This window comes from Maylandia zebra, linkage group LG23 (assembly GCF_041146795.1).
Source record: "Maylandia zebra isolate NMK-2024a linkage group LG23, Mzebra_GT3a, whole genome shotgun sequence".
NCBI classification, from domain to species: domain Eukaryota; kingdom Metazoa; phylum Chordata; class Actinopteri; order Cichliformes; family Cichlidae; genus Maylandia; species Maylandia zebra.
Genome location: NC_135188.1, coordinates 12,137,017 through 12,163,882, shown reverse-complemented (window position 1 = coordinate 12,163,882; position 26,866 = coordinate 12,137,017). Strand labels below are relative to the sequence as shown.

General features: G+C 43.5%; 3 protein-coding genes across 4 annotated transcripts in view; all 3 read right to left on the bottom strand.

Annotated features, from left to right (window-relative positions):
• The window catches only part of ell (elongation factor RNA polymerase II), a 37,223-nt gene extending 34,297 nt beyond the window's left edge, over nucleotides 1–2,926 (bottom strand). The window contains exon 1 of the mRNA XM_024798551.2: nucleotides 2,625–2,926. Within this exon, the coding sequence (XP_024654319.2) occupies nucleotides 2,625–2,759 (135 nt within the window). The 5' untranslated portion in view covers nucleotides 2,760–2,926. The remainder of the gene's footprint in view (nucleotides 1–2,624) is intronic.
• A 1,153-nt stretch (nucleotides 2,927–4,079) lies between these two features.
• On the bottom strand, nucleotides 4,080–12,475 carry fkbp8 (FKBP prolyl isomerase 8). Its single transcript, XM_024798762.2, has 9 exons — nucleotides 12,309–12,475; nucleotides 11,502–11,763; nucleotides 11,202–11,371; nucleotides 10,999–11,087; nucleotides 8,154–8,374; nucleotides 7,798–7,970; nucleotides 7,635–7,712; nucleotides 5,638–5,775; nucleotides 4,080–5,481 (listed from the first exon to the last, which is right to left on the bottom strand). Exons 2-9 carry the CDS (start codon nucleotides 11,749–11,751, stop codon nucleotides 5,395–5,397), a joined length of 1,206 nt encoding a protein of 401 aa, XP_024654530.1. The 5' UTR covers nucleotides 11,752–11,763; nucleotides 12,309–12,475; the 3' UTR covers nucleotides 4,080–5,394.
• Nucleotides 12,476–13,283: 808 nt separating this feature from the next.
• Nucleotides 13,284–26,866, bottom strand: part of ssbp4 (single stranded DNA binding protein 4) — a 90,867-nt gene continuing 77,284 nt past the window's right edge. The window contains exons 6-17 of one of the 2 annotated variants that reach the window (XM_076879982.1): nucleotides 25,217–25,300; nucleotides 22,691–22,817; nucleotides 22,486–22,553; nucleotides 21,248–21,312; nucleotides 19,885–19,930; nucleotides 19,748–19,783; nucleotides 19,558–19,612; nucleotides 18,245–18,315; nucleotides 17,945–18,023; nucleotides 17,574–17,602; nucleotides 17,386–17,487; nucleotides 13,284–16,016 (exon numbers count right to left, since the gene is read on the bottom strand). In XM_076879982.1, coding sequence (XP_076736097.1) covers nucleotides 15,933–16,016; nucleotides 17,386–17,487; nucleotides 17,574–17,602; nucleotides 17,945–18,023; nucleotides 18,245–18,315; nucleotides 19,558–19,612; nucleotides 19,748–19,783; nucleotides 19,885–19,930; nucleotides 21,248–21,312; nucleotides 22,486–22,553; nucleotides 22,691–22,817; nucleotides 25,217–25,300 — 846 coding nt within the window. In that variant the 3' untranslated portion in view covers nucleotides 13,284–15,932. Of the gene's footprint in view, nucleotides 16,187–17,385; nucleotides 17,488–17,573; nucleotides 17,603–17,944; nucleotides 18,024–18,244; nucleotides 18,316–19,557; nucleotides 19,613–19,747; nucleotides 19,784–19,884; nucleotides 19,931–21,247; nucleotides 21,313–22,485; nucleotides 22,554–22,690; nucleotides 22,818–25,216; nucleotides 25,301–26,866 lie in introns of both variants that reach the window. The other variant, XM_004552727.5, reaches the window with a different exon arrangement.

Sequence of the window (26,866 nt, the reverse complement as noted above, 5' to 3'; positions counted from 1 at the left end):
TCATTCCAGTGCTTTTAAATATGTAAAGCTCTCATTTGTGTAATTAACACAGCAGACACCAACATTACTAACATTATAAGACTGATTATCTTCTTTAGAGGACACACGTGCACACCTATGCAGGACTGTTCTGTGTCACATGGGTGGTTTAATAATCTCTCATCATCTGTCCAATGAACCTGTTGAAGTCATAAAAACAGTGCTTAACTGCCTCTGCAGTCCTGTGCTTATTGGCATATAGCAATCCCAAAACTAAGCAAGAGCTCAGAACCTGCCGACCTCAGAGATGCCGCTCAACACAAAAAGTTTGAATGCGAATCGTGAACCGTTGAGCCCGCCAAGAGTCAACATCCCCACAATGAGGCAGCAAAGTTTCTATCACCTTACTACTCCAAAACCATTCACTTCTCTATATCGTCCACACATCCGATTAGTCAGTAGCACAGTCATTCAAACTGTGAGTAAGGGTTAAGTCAAATAACAGGGAAAGAGGTCAGGATAATCTCACAATGAGCTATACGAGTTTAGCAACACGTCTGCACGTCAGTTCAAGGGCCACTTTCAGGAGAGCATCTTCTGGATTGTGAAACAAGTTTTCAATTCCTCTGACATCCATGTTATCAAAGGAAACTTCCAGCTGACCAATTTCCTGTGTACTCTGAGTCGTTTAATGCAAATTTGAGCCTTTGCAGATTGGATGAGCACTGGGCAGCAGTTTATCCTCAAAGCTCTGCCAGTTCAGTGTTTGGAGCCCATTTCGGGAGGTAGCAACGACCAGCTGCCTCCTAAGGGAATTTCTAGTCCCACAGTTAAGACAGTGTTACCAAATCAGTAAGCAATGGCACTCTGTGACCTCCCACAGCTCATAGAAAACTGCCATAACGTTCATCTGGCCAACGAACGTACTAGAAGGGCAGCGGTTCTCCCCACTGGTGGGTTATAGAGTCATGTTATTGGGAAAAATACATGTGGAAAATTTATCTTGGTTGTCAAACAGAAGAGTTTGACATCCACCGTGGAACAGGCACAGGACACAGACGGAGCTGTGAGGAGAGCATTTTCTTAGATTAATGGTTTAATTTACTCTGACCGATAAAAAGTTAAAAATCAAATAAATTGCCAGATATTTTCTGGCAGGTTCACCCATCGATAACCATAATAATCAGTTAATTTAGCCTTTCTGCCAAATAAATACCAAGTGTTCCACAGTTTTAACAATTTGCTTGACTAATCTAACATATTCATATCTGCAATGAACTCTCACCTTAAAGTTTTGTTTTTCTAACCTGCACCCCTGGGAAATATCAGGAAGGCATGATTAAACGCTAAAGCTTAAGATCTGCGAGATAATAATAAGTTTCTGCCTCCTTCACGAGACTGGAGGCAGATGCCAGATGATGAAAGTTTTCATGGGAAGCAGTCAGGCTGGTAACAGCAGTGGACAATCGGTATGGCACGTTTTCAGCGGGTAACGTAAGAAAGCTCACATGGCATGTGTTTTGATAAAATTGTGGCCAAATGCACTGCTAACAGATCTCTAAATCACAACACCAAAGTCCTAAATGATCATCATTTCCTAATATAACCATCACAGATACCTTCTAATGCTCATTCCTTCCATGTGCCTTGTATTTGATTAGGCAGACCTCTTCCTACAACTAGTGGCCACCCAATTACCTGTCACAGTTTACTGTTGTGGATTGTCAGCTGCAGTCCTGCTATACACAGCCACTGAAGCTGGAGATAAGGCCCTTTCCTCCTGGCCTGTCAGCTTTTCCCTGTCAAATATTTATAGAAGCTGAAACGTTAGATGGCCACCATCAGACTTAAAGCTGTGGACACAAGAAGCCGAGTAAGAGCAAAAAGCAACCCAGAAACCCACGAGCTGAATCTAGTGTCCAGTAACTTCAGACAATGTCTAAAGCTGTAAACTGAACATGATGAGCATTTACTGGATGTGAGGAGGGGGGTTGGGTAAAAAAAAAAAGCCCATGTTTCGCATGAATACCGAGTGCTTTTTCAAAGTATTCACTGCCGAGCCAAGGCTTTGAGAGAGGTAACAGCTTAAAGTGAGCGGACAGGGCTCAGATAACCGACGGCACCAGACACCCTCATGTGTGGGCAGTTTGATGGCTAGTTTAGCTAGCAAGGTTTGCCCCCACCACCACCCCACTCCCCCCCCCCCCCCCCCAAAAAAAAAAACAGGAGAGAAATGACAGGGGTACCAAACTTTCTGGAAACATCTGTACACGCGCCATAAATGACTAATTTTCACTGATAATTCTTCTACGTTATAAAAGACGTATTTAAGCAAGACAAGTGGCCGATACCAAGTTTACACAGAGAGGCTGAAACAACGCGATGAAGTAAGCGGGCTGCGGGTCCAGTGGCACCGGGCTGGAGTGAGGGGTGTCTGGGTGTAGCTACAAAAACACGGAAAACCCACCGAGCACCCGGCCACAGCCGGGGCTCGCTAAACTACACGCTCATCAAACCGAACCGGCCGTGGACCTCAGCGTGAAGGCAGGCGGAGCGGGGACCGACCTCCCTCCGCCTGTCACAGGCGCCAGCACGGACTTCGGGAGCCGACCGGGACGGCACGGAACCGAAAAGGCGCCGCTTACCCTGCTGCTCTGGTAGGCTTCGAACGCCTTCAGCGCGCTGTCAGTGAGTTTGACGTGAAACACGGAGACATTGCTGCCGTTGCTCACTCTTCCACAGGACAGTCCGTAACACTGCTCCTCCTTCAGCGCCGCCATCTTGCTCTCGCTCCCACCACCACGCGCACGGACGCGCTCTGCCGTAAACCGAGAAGTCCCGGTGCTTTTCAATGAATATGCAGCAACGAACCGGGGAGCGAGGAAGCCCCGTGGGCAAAGCCCGAGTGTCTGCTCAGAAATAATAACGACGACGACGATATTGATGATGATGATGATGACACTTTACAGCGTCACACCTGTGTTGCTTTTATAAGTTTGGTAACTGAGCGATGTTAAATTGTTTCAATATTTTGAACACTTAAAACTAATTGATATTTTAGATGACTTTGATTTTTTTTTCCTGGATATTTTGTAATTATGTCATTTTATTAACGACTGAAAAATATACACTGACTATATGAGCCAGCACTGCCCAGCAGAAACGCGTAGGTAGAGGGAAACGATAGGTCATCAGATTACGTCAGCGAAACGTCAATGTCTGAAGGCAAGAACACACACACCATGATGGTTTGGGTATAGTCACAACACCCGAGAATGTCCGCTTGTAAACCAATAAAACATGGACAGTGACTCTCTCTGATTTAATTCATTTAACTGTCTCTGTGATGTTTTGGCTTCATGCTGAGAACGAGCACTCCAGATGTGTTGATCGAGAAGGAGCTTCACCATGTCTTGGAGAGGAGATGAGTGTCCTCATGCAGTGTGATCCTGCATGAGGAAGTCAGGAGTGACTGTATGTGAGAGAGGTGCAGGACATGTACAAGGAGCAGGTGGAGGTATGTACCGGAGAGAAGCGGAATAAAAGTCAAGAACAAGAGAGAATACCTGTGTGTGATTGGGAGGCGGATCAGCACAAGAGAGGTATAGAAGTGAGTGTAAGCAGGGTGATTTTGGTTTATAAGCTGGTAGAGAGCTGCTGTGATGAAAGAAGTACAGGAAATAAGTCCAACAGAGGGACAGCTCAGAGTCAGAGAGATGAGGTGGTTTGCACATGTGCAAAGGAAGGAGAGTGGATATCCTGGACAGAGGATGATAAAGATGTAGCTGCCAGGCAGGAGGAAAAGATCAGCCCAGAGGAGGATCATGGATGTAGGGAAGGAGAACATGCAGAGGGCTGGTGTGACGAAGTAAGATGCTTGGATAGGAGGAGATGCTAAGGGGAACCTCAGAATGGAGCTGCCCAACTATGACTGACTTAGAAAAGCAGAAGAAAACAGGCAGATGATCTGGAGCATGTTCTCCACGTTCTCTATTAAAAGACATGGATGCAGCAGAGCAGCTGCGGTCCTTTTATGAATCAGTGCAACAGTCGATATCTGTGAAACACAACTGCAGAAAGTGACACAAAGGAAACCGTAGTCTCATGACCGACATGTTTTATTGGGATCAATACAAAATTAACAAATGCATGGAATGGCATAATCACTTTAATCAGCAAGTGTTACGAGTCGATGCGGCTACCAGCTACTCTGATGAAAGCACAGATTTACTGGAGTCGCATTTACTCTAGGTAGGAAAGCAGTAAAATAAATTAACACCAAATGGAACTTAATTTAAGGCAAACTACACAAAAAAATTACAAAGGTGGAAAAAAACAAACCCACGCACGCACTCAACATGGCCTTCAGAGAATCATCCTTCAACATTTGGTCTTAATTGTGATACTGAGGTATAATTTACTGAAAATGAAAAATAAACTCCACTTTCACCCATCTGCTGAGAAATTACCTGTACCGTACTCTGCTGTCACTTTAAAGGGAAAAACTGCATCTCAATTAGGGGAAAATATATATTATATACATCTACATTTCTCTTTTTCTGGCGGTTGAATGATGGTACACATGACAGAGCATGAATAAATCTCCTGGTTTTAAAATGTAATCCCGCAGTCATGTGCTAAATAATGTATGCTGCCTCTGATTGTTGCTTTCCCTCTGCTTTCGGAGAGGTGTCTGCGTTACCTGCGACTCTTCGTGAGGCGTTTCTCACTCGCAGGCTCCTTCGTAGTTCCTAATGACGTGGGCACAATTTTAAGACCATCTCTCTGCACCCCCACAAACTTCAGCGTACACCCACCAACTTAAACATATCCAAAGACTGCAGTACTGCTCTACAGGTGTTTCAATAATAGTGTGTATGTGTGTAGAATCAGTACAAAGGGTCACAGAGGTAGTGCACAATGTAGAGCATCATTAGAAACGTGTGTGTGCGCCATTAGAAAGTGAAATTGTGTCTCTTGCATAATAAATATTACTTCAAATGCACAATCTGACACTAAACTATAGCAACAAATGGTAACATTTCACAGCAGCTGATTTCTTTTTTCTTAAATCTATTTTTACACTTTTCGCTTCAGCGTTCCGATAATCGCTTTGAACTACCAGACTGGAAAAACGATGGCAGCAAAAGAAAAGATTCAAAACGACAGATATTATTAAACCTACACATTTACAAGGTTGGAATTACATCTCCCATATTACATCATTACCGATGACGTCGAATTTGTCAAAGTTCTCAAACATAGCAGAGAGGAGAGAGTGACGGCGAAGAGGCAACTGACCGACTGACATTTCCACCTCCTTTGACCAAAGGTCAGAAGGCACTGCCAGATGTGCTTTTGTGTTTCGGCTGGCCCGCTGCGTGGGACTGGTCAGGCCGTCGCTACAGGTTCGCATCAATTTCTAGCAGCTATAACAACAGATAAGGCTACGCCGCCGATGGCTACTGCAGTGGCGCCAAAAAGCCACTTCCAGCTGAGACCCTGGGGAAACAGAAGTAGAGTGCATGTTAAGCAAGTCGAATGATTTGTTGACTCACTGAAAAGCTCAAACAAACAAAACTCCACATCCTGTTTTATTGGTAATACTGATTAAGTCTGAACCACAGGTTTAACTCCGTGTTTTAGCGACAGTCTCACCCATGAAGACTTGGCGCGTGGTTTCTGCGTGCTGCTGTTATCAGAGTGGTTACCGAGCATCTTCTTATACATGGCCTGCTCTGCTCCCCGCTGCTCCGAGTGCTTCTTCACCAGCTTGGAGAGCTCAGCGTGGATCGTCTGCACACAACAGGCGAGACAATTAGACGATTCAAAGCTGCTCTTCAGTCTAGCACACCTGCTGACGTGCAGGACACGCAGCCGGAGTGCCGATTTCTGCGTCCCACGTACGTCAGGACGACGATAAGCAGAAAACACAGCTTTGCAAGAGAAATACGACCAATATTTTTCAGTACTGATGAAATACTTAACATAATCGAATCCTGGTGAAACATGAAATTTGATTTGTGTATGCATGTTTTTGTCTTCCAAGAAATCATTTTGCCCACATGGTGACAATTATTCCAGGATATGGGTCTAGTTATTGTTCCAGGATGGTCTGCTACATGAGTCACTTGCTAGTGACTAAGCAAACTAGCTTTTTCAGACACAAAAACTTTTTCTGCTTAGTAAAACAACCTGATCAAAGATTGAGTTTACAGTAATGTTCACTTAACCGTGTATTCTGTCTGTGGAAATGTTTCAACACAAAGGATTTGTCAGTTTCCACCTAAGACGCCGCAATGGCACCATCAACCGCTCACCAAAGACACAAAACTGACAGATGACTAACTTGTCCCTGAGAGAAATGATAAGGGTAAACTAAACATCCTGTTCTAGGAGCACATGTGTCCAAACGCTGTGCTGAGACGTTCGAAGGCCGTCTAAATTGGACCAGTCATATCCACATGTCATTTCAAAAAAAGTAAATAGACAGGAAAATCATCTCTCACGCATCCGAGTTTGAGATGGGGGTGTGAATGGCTGACACCAGTGAAGAAGAAAAAAGCAGACAGTGTGTCTATTAGAGAAGAGGACGACAGTGCGTCATCCTGTCACTTCATACGCCTGCGCCTGTCCAAGACCGCCTCATTTATTATAACGAGAGTGCCGCGGTATTGTTGACGCTTCTTGCTGTTAGAACACGGGTTATTTAAGGAGTCTTTTCAGTTTTTGTGGCATATTTTAGCATTAAAAAGGGAAATATAGCACCAAATTAGAAACATGGTGACACACAATGATGACTCTTATGAAATCTGAATTCTCCCCCCCCAGTTTGATTCAGTTTCTTAATCTACTTTGTTTTTAAATGTAGCTTTGGTACGTTTCATTTTAATACCTCTGGTTTATTCCATTTGCTACACCTCTGTACTTGTTTCAGATTTGCAGATATCAGACATTTAGCTGCATTTCTCCAACTACTCTCAAAGGCCCATTAACTTAGCAATTCACCCGAGCCACAGAAACACTCCATTATACTTGCACTGTGTGTGTTGGCTGAAAAGAGGTTTGCAGGCCATGTGCTGTTTGACAGATTTGTGTAGGACTGAAGTGGGGAGTTCTGGGCACGAGCACCAAGTTGCTGCAGCTTACAGCTGATCCAAGAAGCCCACACGTTTAGACGAGTTTCGTCAAACGGCCTCGCGTTGCCAAAGAACCACGTATACCCGGCTGTATAAGCAGAACAGAAACACTTTATGTGCTGGATGTGAGTAGAACCTATTCAGATCAACAATCTGGAGACGGACCCCTTAAATTGATCAATTGGCTCTAAAAATAGAGATACTTTACCCTATAGCCCCATCTGCTGGCCATAGGAACACAGTTATTTGTCAACACCACAACATGTAGCCATGTTGATTAGCACCGTTGTTCCAGGTACTCTGGATTCCCCTCACAGTCCAAAGTAACTGGTGATGCTGAACTGCCCATAGGTGTGAATGTGGGTGTGAACGCTCGTCTGTCTCCGTGTTAGGCCTGCGACAGACTGGCCACCTGTCTACCCCGCCTCTTTCCCTTCATGTAGCTGAGATAGCGCTCACCCAACCGCCCGCAGGACCCTGATAAAGATAAGAGAAAGAATGGATGGCCAAAAATACCTTGTTGCTTGGTTCCAGTTTAAGTGCCTTCCTTAAAGTCTGGATGGCGTCTGTGAATTCACCTTGCAAGGCCAGCACCTAAAGCAAAGACAGGTACCCGTGAATAAGAGAACCAACGAGTTTACTGACAGAAGGAAACCGAAAGCACGAGAGCTACGCGCACCTTGCCCATGCGGAAAAGTGCCTTTATGTTGTCTGGCTGGTGTTCGAGTGCTGACACGCAGGACTTGAGCGCTGCATCGTAGTGGTCCAGTTTCAGCTGAGAAGCAGCCATGTTGTTTAGACACTTCACTTTCACATCCAAAAGCCCCTCTTCCTCCTCGGGGGTGATGTCAACTACAGCAGGAACAAAAGAAGAAGTTAAAAAAAAAAAAAAAAAAGAACAGTGCAAGTTATTATTCAAATGGTGCGTCATTACATTAGAGGAACACTGGTTAAGCTGATAATGTCTTTTCACTACAACAGCCAAATCCAAATTTACAGGAATGCATCGTCAACGTGAGCATCGGCAGATCTCACCTTTAGAACTAGACTCAGTTATCTGCAGGGCAATGCTATACGAATTGACAGCAAAGGCGTAGTCTCCGCGCTGATAATGGGCATTGCCCCGCTCTCTCTTTTGGCTGGCCAGGGCAATCTTCTCCGCAGGGGGTAGCAGCTCCAGGTCTGGAGCATCAGTAGCTTCCAGCAGTTTCACTTCTAGGGACAGCTCAGCATTTGCAGGAACTGCAGGTTCAAGACTACAAAGGGAAAGACAAACAATCAGAGGCAGGGTTTAAGAGAGTAAAAGTCAACAATCACTGGATTACACAGGAAACAGGACCTGTCACATGTCCCTGCATAGAACGAAAAACCGTTTTTGTCCAGTAAAAAGTAGGTTTAGCTTTTTAAAATGTAGTGCTTGGATGCGTTTTTTTTTTTAAATCGACATTTAAGTCTGATTAGCTTCCAGGTTTGCTTCAGCGTTTGGAGATGTATTTCTTTAGGCGTCCTGATGATGGATCACTTACATTTCTAAAAAGATGCTTAAAAAATAAAATAAAAAATCTCCACAGAACAGCAGCCTCTGGCAGCAATATTAAAACTGCTGAATGAAGGGTAGTTTGGTCCGAGGAAAGAAACCACTGCACTTTTCTACATAATGAAAAGAGAAAAATCCTGCAGTGCAGAGGAGCACTACGACTTTCCTTCAATTTTCAGCTCATATGAAAGTTAGGAACTTCATTATGATCACAATGTAGCACTGCATCAAAGACGCACATAATCAAATGAAGAAAAAAAACCAAAAAAAAAAAAAACCAACCTAAAAATGTTCTGAAATAAAAACATGGACTTCTTTACGAACTGAAGACCAGCAGTGACGGGTACAGCATCACTCTTCTCACTCGCTCCCTCTCTTTTTTATTAACACACACAAGTGTGGAAGAGCATTTTCATTCATCGAGTACTTTTTACATTGTGATATTACTATGTTTTCTTATATAAAAGTATTCTGCAGCTATTGAAAACATTACATTAAAGTTTACAAGCAGTAATTAGATACATCCACAGTCAGACGATTAACCACTGCTGCGTTCGCGAGTCTAAAAATACTCTCAGGTTTAATGAATGCGCAGCATCAATAAAGCGTTTCTTTGAGATGCCACCAGCTACCGGGCAGACAACAACGCCTCTGTGTCTCTCTCAAGATGGGCGATATAAACAAAAATCAGAAAGATGAGAGCTGCACAAACCAGTGTGACTCTGCAGCTCTGTGGGGAATGACGGGGTGTGCAGTGCCATGAAAAAAGTATTTCCCCCTTCCCAATGTATTATTTATTTGCATATCTGTCACATTTCAATGCTTCAGATTAAATTAATTGGGGGGGGGGGTATCCAAACCTACCTGCCCTGTGTGAAAAAGTAACTGCTCCCCTTGTGAAATGATAAATGAACTGTGGCCTGATCACTGTCAGAGCTGCTGAATCACTTCAATAGAAGCTGTCTGACAAAGTGACGCAGGCTAAAAGATCTAAAGAAACAGCTGAGAAACAAAGTCACTGACATCCATCAGTCTGGAAAAGATTACAGAGACATTTCTGAGGCTCTGGGACTCCAGTGAACCACAGTGAGATCCATTTTCCGCACATGGAGAAACTGGGAACGGTGCTGAACCTTCACAGGAGTGACCAGCCTACCAAAATACACCCAGGAGGTCACAGAAGAACCAGAACAACAAGGCCAGAGGTCATGACTCAACCATAAGAAAGAGACTGGGCAAAAATGGCCTTCATGGGAGAGTCCAAGGAGAACACCACTGCTGACCAAGAAGATCACAAAGGCTCGTCTCACATCTGCCAACAAACAGCGGGATGACTCCTGGGAAAATCTTCTGACTGATGAGACAGAAGCTGAACTTTCTGGAAGGTTTGAGTCCTGTTACATCTGCATCAGACTAACAGCGTTTCATAAAGAGAACATCCCAGCAGCAGGTGGACACAGTGGTGGTAGTGTGATGGTCTGGGGGGCTCTGCTGCTCCAGGACGTCTCGCTGTAACTGAGGAAACCATGAATTCTGCTCCATACCAGAAGGAGGATGTCCGCAAATCACTTCATGTCCCGAAGCTTAAGCGAAATCAAGCAGCAGAGCAATGATCCAAACAGCAGCAAGTCCACCTCTGATTGGCTCAGAAAGACTAAATGAATGTTTTGGAGTGTCCAGGTCAAAGTCTGGACTTAAATCAGACTGCGCTGCTTCAGCGGGACCTTAAACAGCCGTTCATGCTGGAAAACCCTCCAATGTGTCTGAATTAAAGCATTTCTGCAAAGAAGAGTGGGCTAAAGTTCCTCCACAGTGACGTGAAAGACTCACTGAAGGCATCACAAATGCCTGGTGGTGGAACAGCCAGTTATCAGGTTTAGGGGGTAATTACTTTTTGATTTTTGTTGTTTGATTGTTGGGTTTTCCCCGTTCCTGTTACAATATTAAATCACTATGAGATTATTATTGTTATGCATTATTGTAGAAGGATTCCTCTGTTTTAATTGGTTAATTTAAAGCTCTTTATAAACCATTTTGTAACCTCTAACTAGAACCACACCAATAGATCGGCTAATATTAGCTATGTGCCGATACGGCCTTATCGGCCACGATAACCCTCACTTAACTCTAAAAACTGTTGTGAGAAACGGTGGTACAAGCCAAGACCTGTGCTCTCCAAAGTGTGATCAGAAAGTCACTAAAGCTTCATTAGATAAGTGGACAAGACAGAGAACCGAAACCCACTTTTAAATGAATTAGCATTGTGAGAAGGCCATTATTAAACTTTGATACAAAAAGTTTAAAAATAACAACATGCAAAAACAGCCTCAAACACTTCCTTACCTTCCTCTGGCACCATATGCATATTTGGCATCAGTCTGGATGAGCGCCTCCTCTCCCAGCGCCATGAGCTGGACTGTCAGATCCAGTGCCTGAAAAGGAGAAAAGCTCTCTTGAGAAAATTAAGGAATCACACATGAAGTGTGCAAATTCCACACACAAACCTCTGCAAAGGGCATTAATAAACTAATCTAACAGGTCTTTACCTGGATTACATCACCATCTCCCAAAGTGAAAGCGAAATCAGGCTTCTCCTCTACTAAAGTCCCGTCCACCAGGCTCGTTTTAAGACGGATTTTCACATTCTGTCCTTTCTGTGGTCGACTGTCTCGCCCTTCGCCTTCCTTCAGGACTTTTTTCTTCAACTGCCCATTACCTGGAATTAGACACGGTCACATGTATTACAACACTGACCACTGTCCATATCAGGCTCAATGCCCATCACTAATCAAGGAAAGTGCAGCACAGCCTACACTGCTGTGGAGCACATCATGGGTCCTACATACCCAAAACATCCAGCCATTCATCGACTTGACCTGTAGGGTCGGGGTCAGCGTTTGCATTTTCTGAATTTGTGGGTTTCACCTTCCCTTCCCCGGCATCTTCCAGAGGAGGCGGCTCGTCGTCGTCAATGTCTTCCTCATCTAAAACCTCGAAGTCTTCTCCGCTGTCCAACAGCGACGTTTTGCTGTTCTTCTTTGCTGATTGCGCATTATCGTGGCTATCCGACTCCATAATCTCCTCTCTGTCAGTCATTAGCAGACCCCTCTGGTAAAAAAAAAAAAAAAAAAAGACGGGAGACAACGTCAAAAATGATCCTTTGCCTAACTCTTAATGTGTGTGCCCTCCCAAAACACGGATTCCAATTCAGATTAAAGCCCAAAAACAGTGTTTAAAGATCCCCTGTCAGTCACACACCACTGAGCTTGTTACAGGCTAACAGCACTAAAATAAAACCTGCTTTCGCTCTGAATCGATCGGGATTATTGATCGATTTTAGCGTGACGTGATGCGATTTCACCTCAACATTACATGTTAACTGTTGTTCTACAACAAGAAAGCCAACCACACGTTTCCAGAAGTTTCTAACAAGTTGCCCTGCTGTCATGTGTTCCCACACGGATGGCAGGCTGCTGCTAGCACACGTTAGCCGAGGATGTACAGCTAGCTAGCTGCTAGTTGTCAGCATTAAATTAGCAATTTTTTTTACTGTCTCTGAGTGTTTATCACTGCTTATACCGATCCCCGATGGAGTGAGTCAGAGTTAGGGATTTTATAATAAAAAGCCTGTATCAAAATAACCGGACACTTACCCTGAAATTGTCTGTGAAGAGCCGTGTTTTGGTTCTGAGCAGTCTCCTTTAGCTCGCAGTGCTGAAGTTAGGTTGCTGTTGGGGAACATGAAGCCAGTGAGACCTGGATGTGTCGCTGCATACCAATATCAACCTGACTTCGCCACGATCTGTTAACAGCCCCAAGCAGGCTGCTTCCTGTTAACCTTGAGACCCTGCACGTTTATTGGATGTTTCATGCTTATTCATAATTTACCTCAGAGGCAGCGATGTACGCCTGCAGCTGCTATTTGTAATGATAAAATGACTTATTTTTGCTAGTTTAAAACACAGATGAACACACTGAAAGCTAAGAACACTCAAAATGTATTAAATTAAAAACAAAACAGTTTGTATCAGTGATTTAAGGGGTGAATTTACACATGAAGACTTTGTGTGCAGCTCTCTAATGTTTTGATTTATTCTGAATAAGGATTTTAAAACTGCGATTTACATATTCACAATGGCTAGACATGCGTTTCATCCAAACACAAATAAACAATGCTGATGTAAAGTTTTCCAGGAAAAAGATGTTTCCAGTGGAAATATGTTTTTACTGATTAACATCATCACAACCAAGCAAAAGTCTTGAGTCACCCCTCGGGCTTGGTTAATGGGAAATAACTGCAGCACCTTATTCAAACATGTAGAAAACATAGATGGAAATACAGTACAGAAGAGGCTTTAAAGAATTTGGTATGACCACCTATATTCTTCAACACAGCCTGGATTCTCTTGAATGAATCATCTGTAGTCAATGTCAAAAGAAAAACGTAGAAAATTCTTCAGAAAGCCCGCAGGACTATTGCTCAAGCGCAATTTCAAAATATGATAAAAGCCCAGCTCGTTGGAAGCAAAATATGAAGAAACGAGGGATGACTCAAGAGCGATTGCCCGAGACTATATGGAAGATGAGTTAAATGAGCGCTAAGAGGGAGAGAGAGTCAAACAACAAGGAAAAATCAAATGACATTTATTATTGATGCATTGTTTCTTTTTTGATAAGCAAATTATCTGTTTTTCTTTCAGTCTAAAGAAACTTTACAATATAAAGAAACATACAAAGAACATCTTTATTACCTACACAAGACGCCTAAGTCCCTAAGACAAGATTCTGAACTATCCTACCATGAAATACAAAGCAAACCCAAGAGACAGACTGCTTCATATTGAATACTGCCGTGTCATCAGAAAGGACCGTGAACGGTACAGGAGAATCGTTAAACGCCCTTACCCCGATTCCCCACCCCTCCCCGTCTCAATACAACCCCTCCGCCCGACCAGCAAATCTTCCTAATGGTACAGTATTATACATCACAATAGAAGTACAGAGATGGCCGACGATCGATATACACAGAGGACTGAGAGAGGATCAGTGAGAGAGCTTCAAACTATACAACGCTATTACAGGAGCGAATAGCAAAGGACACAGTTTTCCCCATAAGTATTACATTTTGATCTTCTTAATTTAAAATGAGGTTTCCTTAAGTATTTTTTCCTTTTTAAAAGTTTCTTAAATTGATAAAAATCCTTCATATTAAAAACTGCAATATGAGGTCACATGTTTTTTTTTGTGAGAAGATGCCCTTTTTTGTCATTTTTCTGGAAAAACTATTCACACGATTTTTCAAAACCAAAACAGAGGAGTGGAGGGCAGAGCGAGGACGCCGCGGCTCTTTGCTCCTCTCTGTCCCGTCCTCCCCGCCACGCACGCCTTTAGCGTATGGTCTGCATTAAGCGTGTCAATGTATTCTATACATTTAGCCATGTTTACTGTATTCTAGAAATTTAGCCACATGAGCCAAATAGTCAGTGCATCCTTTCACTATGAAAAACATGGACAGATCTATTTATAATTTACTTTCAGCTGTATTCATTGGTAGTGACTGACATATCAAAACATGTCAATGATATCAAAATGCATTATACAGTATTTACAAAAAGGGAAATCAAAGGGTGAGGGGTGTGGAAGGAGGGGGGAGGGGTGCGGGAGGCGTGTGTCACTACATAGGAGGAACACTGGACTGAGTGATTTCCAGGCCACCGACGGCCAGACCCTGGAGATGTCCCTGTTTAACGCTGTGTACAAACTGTTCACATTGATATCAGGAAATTGAGAAGTACATCACCACCACCCATAGAGGCAACGCTGGTTGCTCAGTTGTCGTTGGTTTGAAAACAGCTGCGAAGCAACTGAAAGAAACAGTTCACCCTCTGAACCGGTGACCGCGAGCGTTCATCAGAAACAAATTAAATAGCGTACTGTGTGACATTGACGTTTCTGTGTGCAGATTCTATGGGCTTTATTTTTTTTAATCAATTTCATACATTTGAAATTAAAAACAAAATGGAAACTTATTGATTGCAAGTAATCCTCTTCTTTAGATGGTTTACGATCAACTCCCATCATCAGCGCTCCCACGGGTCCATTATCCCGCACATGTGGGACTCACTGATGGGAACTCCACAGAGGCAGGTATTTAACGCACAGTTAAGAAGGTGGACCCAGCAGGATTTGTGATTTCAACCCAAACGAGTGTCTCCCACATTTGCTTCCAGCCCAAAAGGAGTTGCTGGATGGACCAGAATGAATCCTGGGAGGAGAAAAGGGGCCACTTGGAGTCCATAAAAACAGTGAAATCAAACAAAGCAAGAGGATGAAGGGTAGGGAAACACGTTCCAGGAGTCACAGACGACTTGTAAATGACAAATAATTAAAACAAAAGATAGAAAAGAAAACACAGTACAAGCTAAATATGTTACATTTACAGAAAAGACCCAATCCGTAGAGGAGACGAGTGGATTCGCAAAATTTCTGAATTAAAAATGGCAGCTGACAATCACGTCAGGGTGTCATCGGAGCCATTTTCTACCAGCAAAAGAGCAGGAAGCTAGGAGAAGGGTTACTTTTTAAGACAGTACAGTTAGACGTGTGATCGTCAGGTGCATCTACAGACACACTGTACCTGAAAACACAACTCTGTTACCCAGATACTCTTCCCGTGAAGTTTGGGGAACACATTTAGGAGACAAACATTAAAGGAGGTTTGTGACGCGAGGCTGACGGCGGCAGAAACGAGACAAACAACAAATCAAATCACGTAAACAGAAAATCATTGTGCATTTTTCGAGCGTGTGCTTATTCTGTCACCGTCGCTGCTGCTGCTGAGAGAAAATGTGCCCTTTACAGGAAATCATAACTACATTAGTCAAACGATATCAATTATGAAAATTAGAACAATAATATCAGCAACAACAAAAAATACAAACACTGAATGAAAACCGTTCTCGCCCCAAAATGACATCATCAGTTCATCTTTTTTAACCAATCCTGTCACAGGAGCAGAGCTTTTGAAATGAGGGCTCTCGGCCCCGGGTCGGAGGACTGCTGCGCGCCCTCGTCAGTTTTAATCAGCTTGATGTGAGAACAGGGTGACGGCGGGGCGGAGCTGAATGCGAAGGGGCGTCTCGTTTGGGCCTGGATGTCACCCACTAGGGCAGGTTTCGGATGCGAGAAAGACACGCTAGGGGCAGGTTCGCGGTCTCACGGCGCTCGGACCCTCGACGGGGCGAAGACGAGATCCTTCCTGCTACTCGGAGGCCTTTTCATGTTCTTACACCCAGTTTGGAGGTGTTGGTGGGATGGGGGGCCTTGAGGCGAATCCTGCTTTCCAGGGGAATCCCCAGGGGCTGTGTGGCACAGCACACCATCCACGAATAGGAGGAAGAGGAGGAGGGTAATGCAAGACGCATCAGGGTGGACGGGAAAGGGAGGTTGAGATAAAGGGAGATGAAAAAGTAAAATAAAATAAAAGATTAAAAAAAAAAAATCACACACTCATCGTCATGTTGGGTGAATACTGTAAAGAGAGAGAAAAAGAGAGCAAGAGAGAAAAGATAAGCTAATACTATATTTAACTTGTTCCACTATCCAGTTTAATATAAAAGCAGTTCAGCTACTTAAACTAAATGCCATGTCAAATCCACCAGCCTTCAGCAGCAAACAGTACACAAAGCTCCTTTTAGTTTATTCTGTATGTCAGTAAACTCAGCAAGCAGAGCGAAGCCCAGCCCAGAGAGAAAATGTGAGGGAATTTCAGATCACAGTGACGGTACAGTCTGACATTAATCACGCTACGGCAATCGCTCCATGCACCAGAGAAGGCATGATGTGTGTTATTGTCCATGCTTGTGTGTGTGCATGCTGTGTTTCTGCGAGAGAGTCGGACAAAGCTGGGAACATGGGGCGTGACACGAAGGACTGTGCAGGGGGCAGATTTCCAAACCGTGGAGACTTTTGTGTGCAAAACAACACGGTGTTAATTTAGCTCTTATCATCGTAAAGCAAGGCAGCACTACAAGGTTTCCTGACAGCTAACTCATAAGTTCACAGGAGACTGTGATTAACATGCACGGATCAGTAAAAATACAATAAAACTAATAAAACTAACAAACACCAGCAGCAGGATATGGATCATCTGTGGCATCTGAACACAGATTTGAACTGAGCAATGAGGAAATGAAAGGTTTTCATTGCTCTGTCTCTTAATGTTAACAAAAATAAGCCAAATAAGTCCAGTCTAAGCTACGTCTAAGCTTGTAGTAACACTGAGGCCCTCCATATTTAAAAATCACAGCTCTCAGCTCAGCCACATATCTGCACCGAGGTGAGATTTCACGCTGACAGAAGATTTTTGTGCCGTTACACTCTCCACCCTGAGTTTTCATAGTAAAACATCTTCAAAGCTCTCAGTCTGTTAACATAAGGATGTTCTGGAGCAAAAGGAGTAGTTTCACGTGACTGTCATGTCTTAATTTTGAAAAACGTCTCACTTCAGTCTGGTGGTAAATGAGTCCTGCCTGAGACGGCAGGGGACTTGCCAGCTTTCTAAAATGGATCACTTCAGACCTCCATCTATATTTGTCTTTAGAAAACCATCCCCCAGGTTGCCGTGGACAATTGGCAGCTACGATCATCTAACGTGGAGGGCGTGAGTGAGTCTCATGCCGGCGGGAATCTGTGTCAAACACTTTGAGGGGTTTTTTTTTTTTTACTCACACTTTCACTTTGGAATGGGTTTAAAAAGTTGCCTGCCATCTCGCCGTCATCCCGCGGAGTGCCGGGAGGATTGTTCATGCCTGCCATATTGTTGGGAGAATTCTACAAACGTGGACGAAACGCACCAATGAGAATAAAGAACTCATACAGACGGACAAAGAGAGATACGCAGGCATGGACAGTCTTACCTTTGGCAACCCATCCATGTCACCAGAGCCTGCATTAGAAAAGGAAAAAGAAAAACAGTGTCAGTGCAGGATATCCAGAGCTAGCAGAAATTGCTTGCACTTAAACAACTAATGGCTTTTAATTAAGCTATTTGTTACACATACAGATGAGCACTAACTCAGCTGGCTTCACCAATCATGTCTCATACATCAACAGGATCAATTGGCCTAACTCACTGCCCCACTAATCAATTTTCCCTTTGCTCAATACTGAGACAACACTTCCTTGATCTGCCATTAGAGGGCAGAGTCCACCTTCTAAAAGCTTTTGAGTGTCATAAGATTCAGTGTATGGGCTCATGGATTACTGTACCGCATCTTTAGGTACGCACCTAGTGATCCATTCATATGATGTTGATCCATAGCACCCATTCCACCCATGGGCCCATCGGGACCTGGTCCCATTGGGAACTAAAACAAAAAACAGACACGTCGGTTATTTTTATTTCTATAGTCCAATATAATAGATCAAAAATTACCATCAGAGGGTTTTAAGACAAAACAGCTACAGCTAAATAAGGTACTGTCTCTCAGTATTTTTGCAGCTTGGGGAACACGACATGTTAGCTGACTGGTTTATAAAAAGGAAAATAAATAAATATATGAAAACTGAGCCAAACGTCGATACGTACATTAGGTCTATTACCACCAGGGCCGATGGGGTTCATCATTGTGTAGATGTTTTCGCTTGAATTTGTTGAATCTACGAACAGAAGAGCAGGTGGATGTTTAGGCTCTCTGTGCTTCACTCCTCCCAGACTGGGAAGCACTTACAGGTAAACTGCCTCTTTTTATATGCAAAATCCATGAAAAATTATTGAAAGAAGTTTTGGTCCTTGAGGTAAAGAATGGGGAAAACTGAAGACACATAGGCAGCAACAATTTTACAATTGGTGTAATAGTTTCTGCTACAGTACAGGACAAAGACCACCACCGAAGAAGAAATTGAAAAAACATCAGTTCCTCTTTCTGCCAGTCAATGCACTCGCTGCTCTCTGCAACGCACAGTCAAAGAAACCCATCTTATTCCTGTAACAAGAAGATTAGTTGTTATACGGACACCCTGGTAACTTGGCATCAACCAGTACACGCTGTGTCGCTCCTCGCGTGCGAGTCGGTCTGTTCTTAAAAGATTCAGAAGAGTGAGGTGACCTTGATCTGACATTGCAGGTAGAAATTTGTGAGCAGATAACTGAGAAAAGCACGAGAAAGATGAATGACGAGCTGAAAGACGAGGAGCAGAGATGGACAGAGCGCATGCACGGCACATGGGGTAGAGAAATCTTGCCCATTAGCGTTCCTGAATGCGGCTTTTGTTGTCGTGACTGGAGGAAGGGGGCTAATTCCAGAGTGAGGTGAGCACTTTTGTGTGTGTGTGACTGCAGTGGAATATGTTTTCCTTCTCAGTGTAGGTGCGAACAGGACTGCAAAGGGCTGCCCCGCAACATATCACAATAGCGGCGTGCATATAACACAAAAAGAAGCTTTTCACAGGCCATCAGAAACAGAACATCTACAGGACAACCGCCCGCAGCGTTTTGTTTGCAGTCAATCCTCCACAGAGACACCTTATTGATGGGTCAGACCTGAAAGGGATTAGTCAGTTGATTGTATGCCTCTGCTTCCACTCGAGTATTTTTCACTCTATGCCTTAAGTTAAAAAAAAAAAAAAAAGTGTGACAAAGGATTTTTCATGAACATCACATTTAAGAGTTCCAACAAAAGCACATTCAGTGCAATATATATTTTCTTCCATTTTTCAGTGTTTTACACTTAAAACTCCTCCTAAAGGCTCAATTCTTCACGTATTTAGAGCCCGATCTGTCTCCCAAAGAGAAATGTGTATCTGACGGAGAACACGTTTGATGTTTCTTAGACAAACCCTCCTTCAGTGAGCACTGGATCAAAGCAGAAACCAGAAGGGAAACTGAAATGTATAACTCACCTCCAGGGCTAGGCATGATGGGAGTTCCTGGTGGGCCGCCTCCCCCCGGAGGACCCTGAGGGGTGAGAGCAAGCGAGGGAGAGAAATGAGCACCGAGTGCATCTAGATGGCAGCGCGCCTGTTAGATATCACAGCGTGACAGGTAATTTATGGCCCGTGGTCGAACACGAGTTCGTGACGGGACACTTACCACATAGTTGCCTGGAGATGAAGATGAATAAGCTATCTGTGGGGAGGAGAGACCCGGGGTGAAACACAACATGAAGCACAGTTATTGTAAATGCACTCGGTCACGTGGACGTGAAGATGTGAGAGGGTGTGACTCACTGAGTTGGTGTTGGGGTTCGGCCACGGACCTCTTCCGCCAGGACCCCTGAAATGCAGAGAGGTACGAGGATAAAGGGGAGGTTTTATTATTTGTTATGTACGTGGACTCTAGAGATTATTGCAAAAGTAGAGTTCATCAGCTGACGTGCAGAAATGATCTAGAAACCTGCCTGTTCTGCTTTCTGGGAACTTTATTGAGGGACTTTTTTATTGGCGTGACGGTCAGTCACAGGACAAGCATTGAGACTCTGAAACAGAAGACGACTTGTTGTTTTTTTAGTGCCACGTTTACTCTTTGGGGTTGAAAGTTCATTGACTGTTTCTGTGCAGCCACACTAACGTGGATCACACCTTCCTGGAGAATTATCATCTCCAATCTGCCTTTTGTCGAAAGAAACTCTATGAAAGAAAAGGTGTCTGAGCTACATGTTTCTGCTCCACAAAATAATTCCACTTTTGCAAAGTTTCTATTTGGCATCGGTAAATACCACAGCACAGAGACTGTTCTTTCGAAGGTCACCAGCGATCTCCCAGTGGCTTCTGAGCAGGCATGTGCTCTTTATCTGGCACCGCTGGACTCGAGCGCAGCATTGGACACAATTGATCACAGTACTTTTTACAAACTCTGGTGCCTTGTGGGTGTCTGGCTCAGCTTTATAATGATTTTCACATTATCTCTCAAACAGGCTGCACCTATCAATAACTACTATGTCTCTTTATCCACACTCATAAAGCACGGTGTGGCTCGGGGCTCATTTGTAGCTGCAGTATGATTTTACATACGTCCCCCGTGTCACAGCATTCATGGTTACTGGATTTCTTTCCGTATTTTTACTGATGACACTCTGTTGTACTTCCCTCTTAGGCCCAGTGACTTTGAAGTGCAGAGCTCCTGCAGGACGTCTTAAAACTCACGTGCATGCGCATTATGAGGAAAATGCCCTGTAACCCTATACAGCACTATTTTATTTAATTCTTCTCATTTGAAATTTCTTTGCCGTATGCGTCGGTGCCTAGCCTGAGACCTATTGTGTCAGGGTCAGAGTAAAGCCAGGATACAAGGCCTCTGATGTCGGTGACATCTTTTAAGTCTGTGTTTATCGGAGAGCTTATCCTGACTTTCTACTTTTACCTTAAACCAGTGTAAGTCTTTATATCTCTTTTCAGTGTAAGTCTTTTTTCTGCCTGATGGTTCTGTGGGATGTTTCTTCTTCCCTCATCTGTCACCAAGCTGGTTTGAGAGGAAATTGGGGGGTTCTAATATATTAGTACTATTTTTGCCTGTTATTTAGATGATGTAAACATTATCATATAGAAGTATATACAGAATTTACAGCCATAAAAAGAAAAACAGTCTACTAACATGTTCATGCCGGGCATCCCTGGCCCCATGGAGTTTGGAGGAGGCCTCATCCCTCCGCCATAGTTCTGCACAAAGAGATGAACACACAGTCAGCACAGAGCCTCGCACCTGCTCTGTGTAAAGGTTTGAATCTTAATGAAGGTCAGCGACGATCATGTCTCCCACTAACTAGTGTTTAATTATGTGGATGTATGAGCTGTGTGTGGGCTGCGCGTGAAAGAGGACAGCTGTGTGTGGAAGAGCCTGCGCACTCTGCACATGTTGTGAGTCTCTGTATACAGTAAGTGTCTCTATGTGTGCGCGCCCTCCCGCGTGTTTGCGTGTATGTTTTCATCACTGCCCAGTGGGCTGCTTTGGCTGGCGCTACACATGTGTCTTTGGACACGTGTGTGTGTGTGTGTGTGTGTGTATGACTGAGTGAGTGAGTAGGGGGGCAGGCCAGAGAGCAGCTCCACTCAGAGGAAGAGTTTTGTTCAGCAGACGATTACACTTGTCGAGCAGATGCCACACCAGCTGCTGGTACGCTCACTGCCAAAGTCACCGAGCCAGGGTGGCACAGAGAGGGGACGAAGGGCACGGGGAGAGAGTGTGCGTGTGTGTGTGTGCGCGCGGTGGCTGGGTGCAGAATGAAGCAGCTGTCTTATAATGGTAATTCAAAAGAACGCTGCTGTTTAAGCATCTTATGTATTAGAAAAAACAACATTAACACAAATTAAAGTGATAAAAGGAAACCGACAGCACCGTCTTTGGCACCACTTTTAAAAAAATATGTGTTGGTGGTGGCTTGCTCATAGCACTCTAAGCATTCAGTCTCTGTCTCTCTAGGTGGGAGTCAGCAAGTAGGATTTAACATGTAGAACTGGCGTTAGCAGTGGGTGGGCTCTGGTCGCAGCCAAGATCGGCGTCAGAGCGCTTCTGACATTTAAAGGCAAAGTTAAGAGATTGGCGGAACCAAAATTCCTGCTCAGCAAAGGAGAAGGATTATCTGCATGCTGTTTATAGATTGCTGCTTTGACATTATAGCTGTTTTTTATGGAAGCCCCTAATGAAGGGCAACCAAACACAGAGTTTGCTCATAAACTAAAGACCAGGCACCAAACCTGGCTGTGTGGCAGCTGCTGAGTGGGAGTGCAGTGGGCTGGTGGAGCTGAAGGACACTATCCACTGTCGTGACTTGCTTTAGTAACGGGGCCCTTTGTGTTTTACTCTATATGACTAATTTGGTCGTTTGTGTTTACCTGTGGGCCCATGCCTCCCATGCCTCGGGGGGGATTCATTCTCATTGGACCGCCCATGTTTGGATGTCCTGTGATAAAACAGAATGTTGGCATGGCAGCACCACTTGGATCAATAACAAATCAATACAGGAGGAAGAAAGAAGATTCTCATTTAGAAGCCAATATAAAGTTTCTCTTCAAAACAGCACACTATGGCCGTCAGTACCTTGAGGTCGGGTGGGGTCCAGGCTGTTTGGAAGGAGAGGCTGTGACCCGGGGATGCTCCCGGGAGGCTGATTTGGCATACGGAGGGAAGGCCTTGGGCCACCTGGGTACCGTGGAGACATGAATGGCTGCAGAAAGGACAAGCGAAGAAAAAAACAACAACTTTATTCCAGGTGATGGCAAACATAAGGCCTGGGGGCCAGAAGTGGTCAGTCAAAAACTCATATTCGGCCCGCCGGACAGCTTTGGAAAATGTGAAAGATGCCATACGTTTTGGAATTTTAACTGTATTTTCAGATATTTTGCAGCTTTTCCTTCTCCATGGCCACTCATACTAAACCAAAGTAAATAAACAATGAAATGGCAGTTTTTTTGCTTTCTACTATACAAATTCAGGATTCAGGATCTGGCCCAATTCAGAACAAAATGGGCTCTACGTGGCCCACAATATGAAATAATAATGATCAGAAGCCAAAACACTAACACACATGTACATTTCTTGACTGAGAGTCCTTCAAATATGTTTGTGCTAATGACAACACAAAGCTACGGTTATGCCCCAAAACACAAAGTAGCCACAGTGCAGTTAGTGCAGAATGTGGCTTCAGTTTAATGAAATCAGCATCGAAAGAAAAGCAATTTAAAGGGACTGGCACGATTAGATATTAACATAGTGTATCAAGTAAATAAAACAAACAAGGTAATCATAAGGATATTATGACAATATTTATTTATAGCAGGGCTTGTAAAACGACTGCAGCGGGAGGCATTAAACACACGACGGAAATTAAATTGAGATAAAACGATAGAAAGTGCTGCACATATTAAAAATACACAAAACATCACAGTACACATGTCTCAGCATGCCACCGTCATTACCAGCTTAGCGAACATCAGATTCTGCTTTTAAAACACTGCATCCATAAATCACAGTGTACGCTGCCTTTTGGTGCTTCTGATTGAGAACTAATAAACACAGATCTCTATAAAAAATTTAACTGATGTTATGATAATAATATCATTTCAACCAGCTTCTATTAGTCTCTCAAAATGTGTACAAATGTGCTCTCCGGAAGCAAGAATACTTCCATGTAAAATAGATTAGTCATATGTTTCCCCTCAGGTGAGAGCCAAACTGTTCTTGACAAGTGACACTTTGAAATGACATAAGGCACAAGAAGATTAGCAAACCTGACTCTCTATAGCTGACCTTCTCATGTTTGAGGCTTTATCTTTGGATGTCAACAGGGGGAGCTATTGCGCTGAAGAACAATGTGCATGCTGTATTTTTGTTCTGTTTCCAAGTAAGGAGGGGCTTGTTGTTAAGTTTTGGAAAGTAAGACCTCAGGTGATAAATGCCATTAGGATAAAGGTAAAGGGGAAGTTAGGAAGATGGGGAAAAAAAACATGCAGGATAGAGATCTGGACCAGAAGAACAATACAAGGACAATAATGTTGCAGCGGGTGGGGGGGCATTAACATCACACGGCTGGATGAAAGCAGTAGTTCTACACCCCGTCTCTGTTTCTGTGCCATTCGGTGGTGGACATTTTACTACCGACCTCGCATACGCAGGCAGTCTAGCTACAAAGATTCTGCCTGGATTGCGTGATTCATACCAGAAACCTAAGACACGTTCACTATGTTTCAGCAGAGAGGGGACAAGACAAGGCTGGCCGGGACATGCATTACAGAGCCGGCGCACAACTAGTGAATAATGTAAAACACCAGAGACAGATGGTTTTCAGAATTACCTTTGAGAATACGTTGCTACAACTACAAATATCCACGCCCGGTGGACCACATTTCGATGTTAGACGATAAGAATTAATTCAAAAGTCAGTCCAACTATTTTAGTATCAAGAGGAAACGTGCAGATTTGAATGCTGATTGGGTAAGACTTGGGTGTTTTGGTCACGGAGCATGAGCCGCATGATGTTTGTATCATCATCTTATCACAGAGATAAGCACACACAACACAAATACAGCATGAGACTGCATTTAAATTCTAATTATGTACTACATGTTTTGTGTGTCGCCGGGTGTGTGCGGTTGGAGCAAGTGGAAGATGAGTTATATAATAACAATTAGTCCTCGAAGTGAGAACCGACTCACTACCGTTTTCATTTGTACCCTCGTCACCTAAGTCGGCTTTCTCTTCGGCTCCTCTTCTCTCCTCCTTTGACCGTGTTGTGGTGGGTTTGTGCATGAAGAGCTGCACAATGTCAGGCTGTGCTGCAATATTAATGGTCTATTGATGGACTACGGGATGGTGAGTGCTGGGCTGAGGAAGAGAGGAGGCCCTCCAGATGCACCTCCGCTCTTTACAGCTGGGCCAACACAGCTAAATTATTCATCCAATCCACCATTGTGGATGCTGCCCGTCCTGCCTGTTAGCACAAGGGACCTGTGTGCGGTTTGTACACTTTTCACTGTTATTTGAGCGAGTGAGCGAGTGGAATCAAGGGTAGGCTCAAGAAGGAACCTACAAGCAAAGTGACAGACTGGATAAATGTTTGGTTCTTACCTGTCCATGAGGTCCCATCATGGGATTAGTGGGGTTATGTGGAGGAGGCTGCGTGTGAGGTGAAGGTTGAGATCCTGGGGGACCCTGGTGAAGAACAGATTTAAAGTTGTTTAAAAAACGAGCTTCAAGAATGTAATGAATGCAAATCTTTCTGGGGAAACATTATTAGCGCAATCAACCTTCAATAAATCACTTTTAATGTGAGTACTGCAGTTATAGGTTTGGTTTAGTTTTGCTTGGCCAGATTTTAGGAAATCTATCAGCGGCACTCCATCAGGGCAAGCAAGGCAAGCAGTGCTTGAACAGTGAAATCTAAAAGCAGAGATCAATCAAATCCTGAAACCAATCTCTCTTATTTTAAACAACTTTCTGTCTACAGCTTCTCATCTGTTTGCATCCATCTATCTACTTATCCAGGTTCAGGTCAGGAGTCTAAGCAGAGAAACTCACACTTCTGTCACTCTGGCTAACTCTTCCAGCTCATCTGAGGGGACACAGAGGCGTTCGCAGTCCATACGACACATAGACAATCTGCTGCTGACTCTGCTTTCACTGCTCTGAGATCAGTTTCAATCTGCCTGTTTGTTTAGCAACTAAACAAACCCTCTGTGATTTATCATCAGATTTATCATTTTCTCTTACTAACCACCGATACCAACAAGTGTAATTTAGAGGGGTTAGAGTGCAATGTGAAGAAGTTTAACAGGTAAGGCAGATTAGAATCTCTGAGAAATCATTTGTTTATACAGTTTATATAAAAAAAACAATCAACAATGGAGGCAATCACTAAGTGGTGATTACTCATGGCCCTCATTGCTCAAGCGTTTTAATTTAATATACTAAATGCAATATACTTAGCATATAGTATTTACAACATTTAAAATTCACCCAACCTTAAACACCTACAGCAATAACATTCACATCCATCATATGGATGTTATATTAACATCCATATAACATGTTCAGGAATGTTTTTCTGCACACTAAGTACTTTTACTTTTGATACTTTATTTACCATTGCCAATAATAGAGTTTGGTAATTGCTGACATTTTTTTAATAATATTTCTTCTTGCTTTCAATAAAGGAAAATTCCTTAGGAATTCGCGGGAACTCAGCGAATCCCAAAAAGTTTGATGACACTACAGACGTAAGTACAATATTTTAGAATACTTCAGGGTAGGTACAGCACGCAGAGAGGTGAAGATGTCCGGGAAGAGTGCTGCAAGATGCACAGGGCTGTCAGCATGTATATAAGAATAAAGATGGACAGGAGAAAAACTCGAAAAGGCTTTAATGTGGTCCAGTGGAAGAACATTTGTGTTTCTTCTTGAGTTTCTGGTCGCTGGTTGTCTCCCCGCTTGCCTTGCTGTAAAAGTCACTGCACACCACTGCGTTAAATATAACTGGAGCTTTAGTATTTTGGGGGGTGTGCTTGTATATTAAAAGGCTCTAATTTCAATAAACTCTCCTGAGTCTAAAAAATGATCAACTACACAAGCACAATTTATCACTCTACTTCAATGAGATAAGCGTGTTTTATGTAGCTGATGCTAATGCTGAAGTACAGGGAAATACTTTATTTCCCGGTATGTAACATTCAGTTCAAACAGCTCTCCTGGACATTATTACGGGAAATCAGAAACACATCA

Bases quoted from the DNA above. Each gene is read 5' to 3' on its own strand.
- fkbp8 (XM_024798762.2), bottom strand. From the start codon at position 11,751: ATGACTGACAGAGAGGAGATTATGGAGTCGGATAGCCACGATAATGCG. The intron at 11,372-11,501 runs GTATGTAGGACC...GTCTAATTCCAG, and splicing joins TGAATGGCTGGATGTTTTGG to GTAATGGGCAGTTGAAGAAA. The intron at 7,971-8,153 runs GTGAGATCTGCC...TTCCTGCTGTAG, and splicing joins AACTGAGTCTAGTTCTAAAG to TTGACATCACCCCCGAGGAG.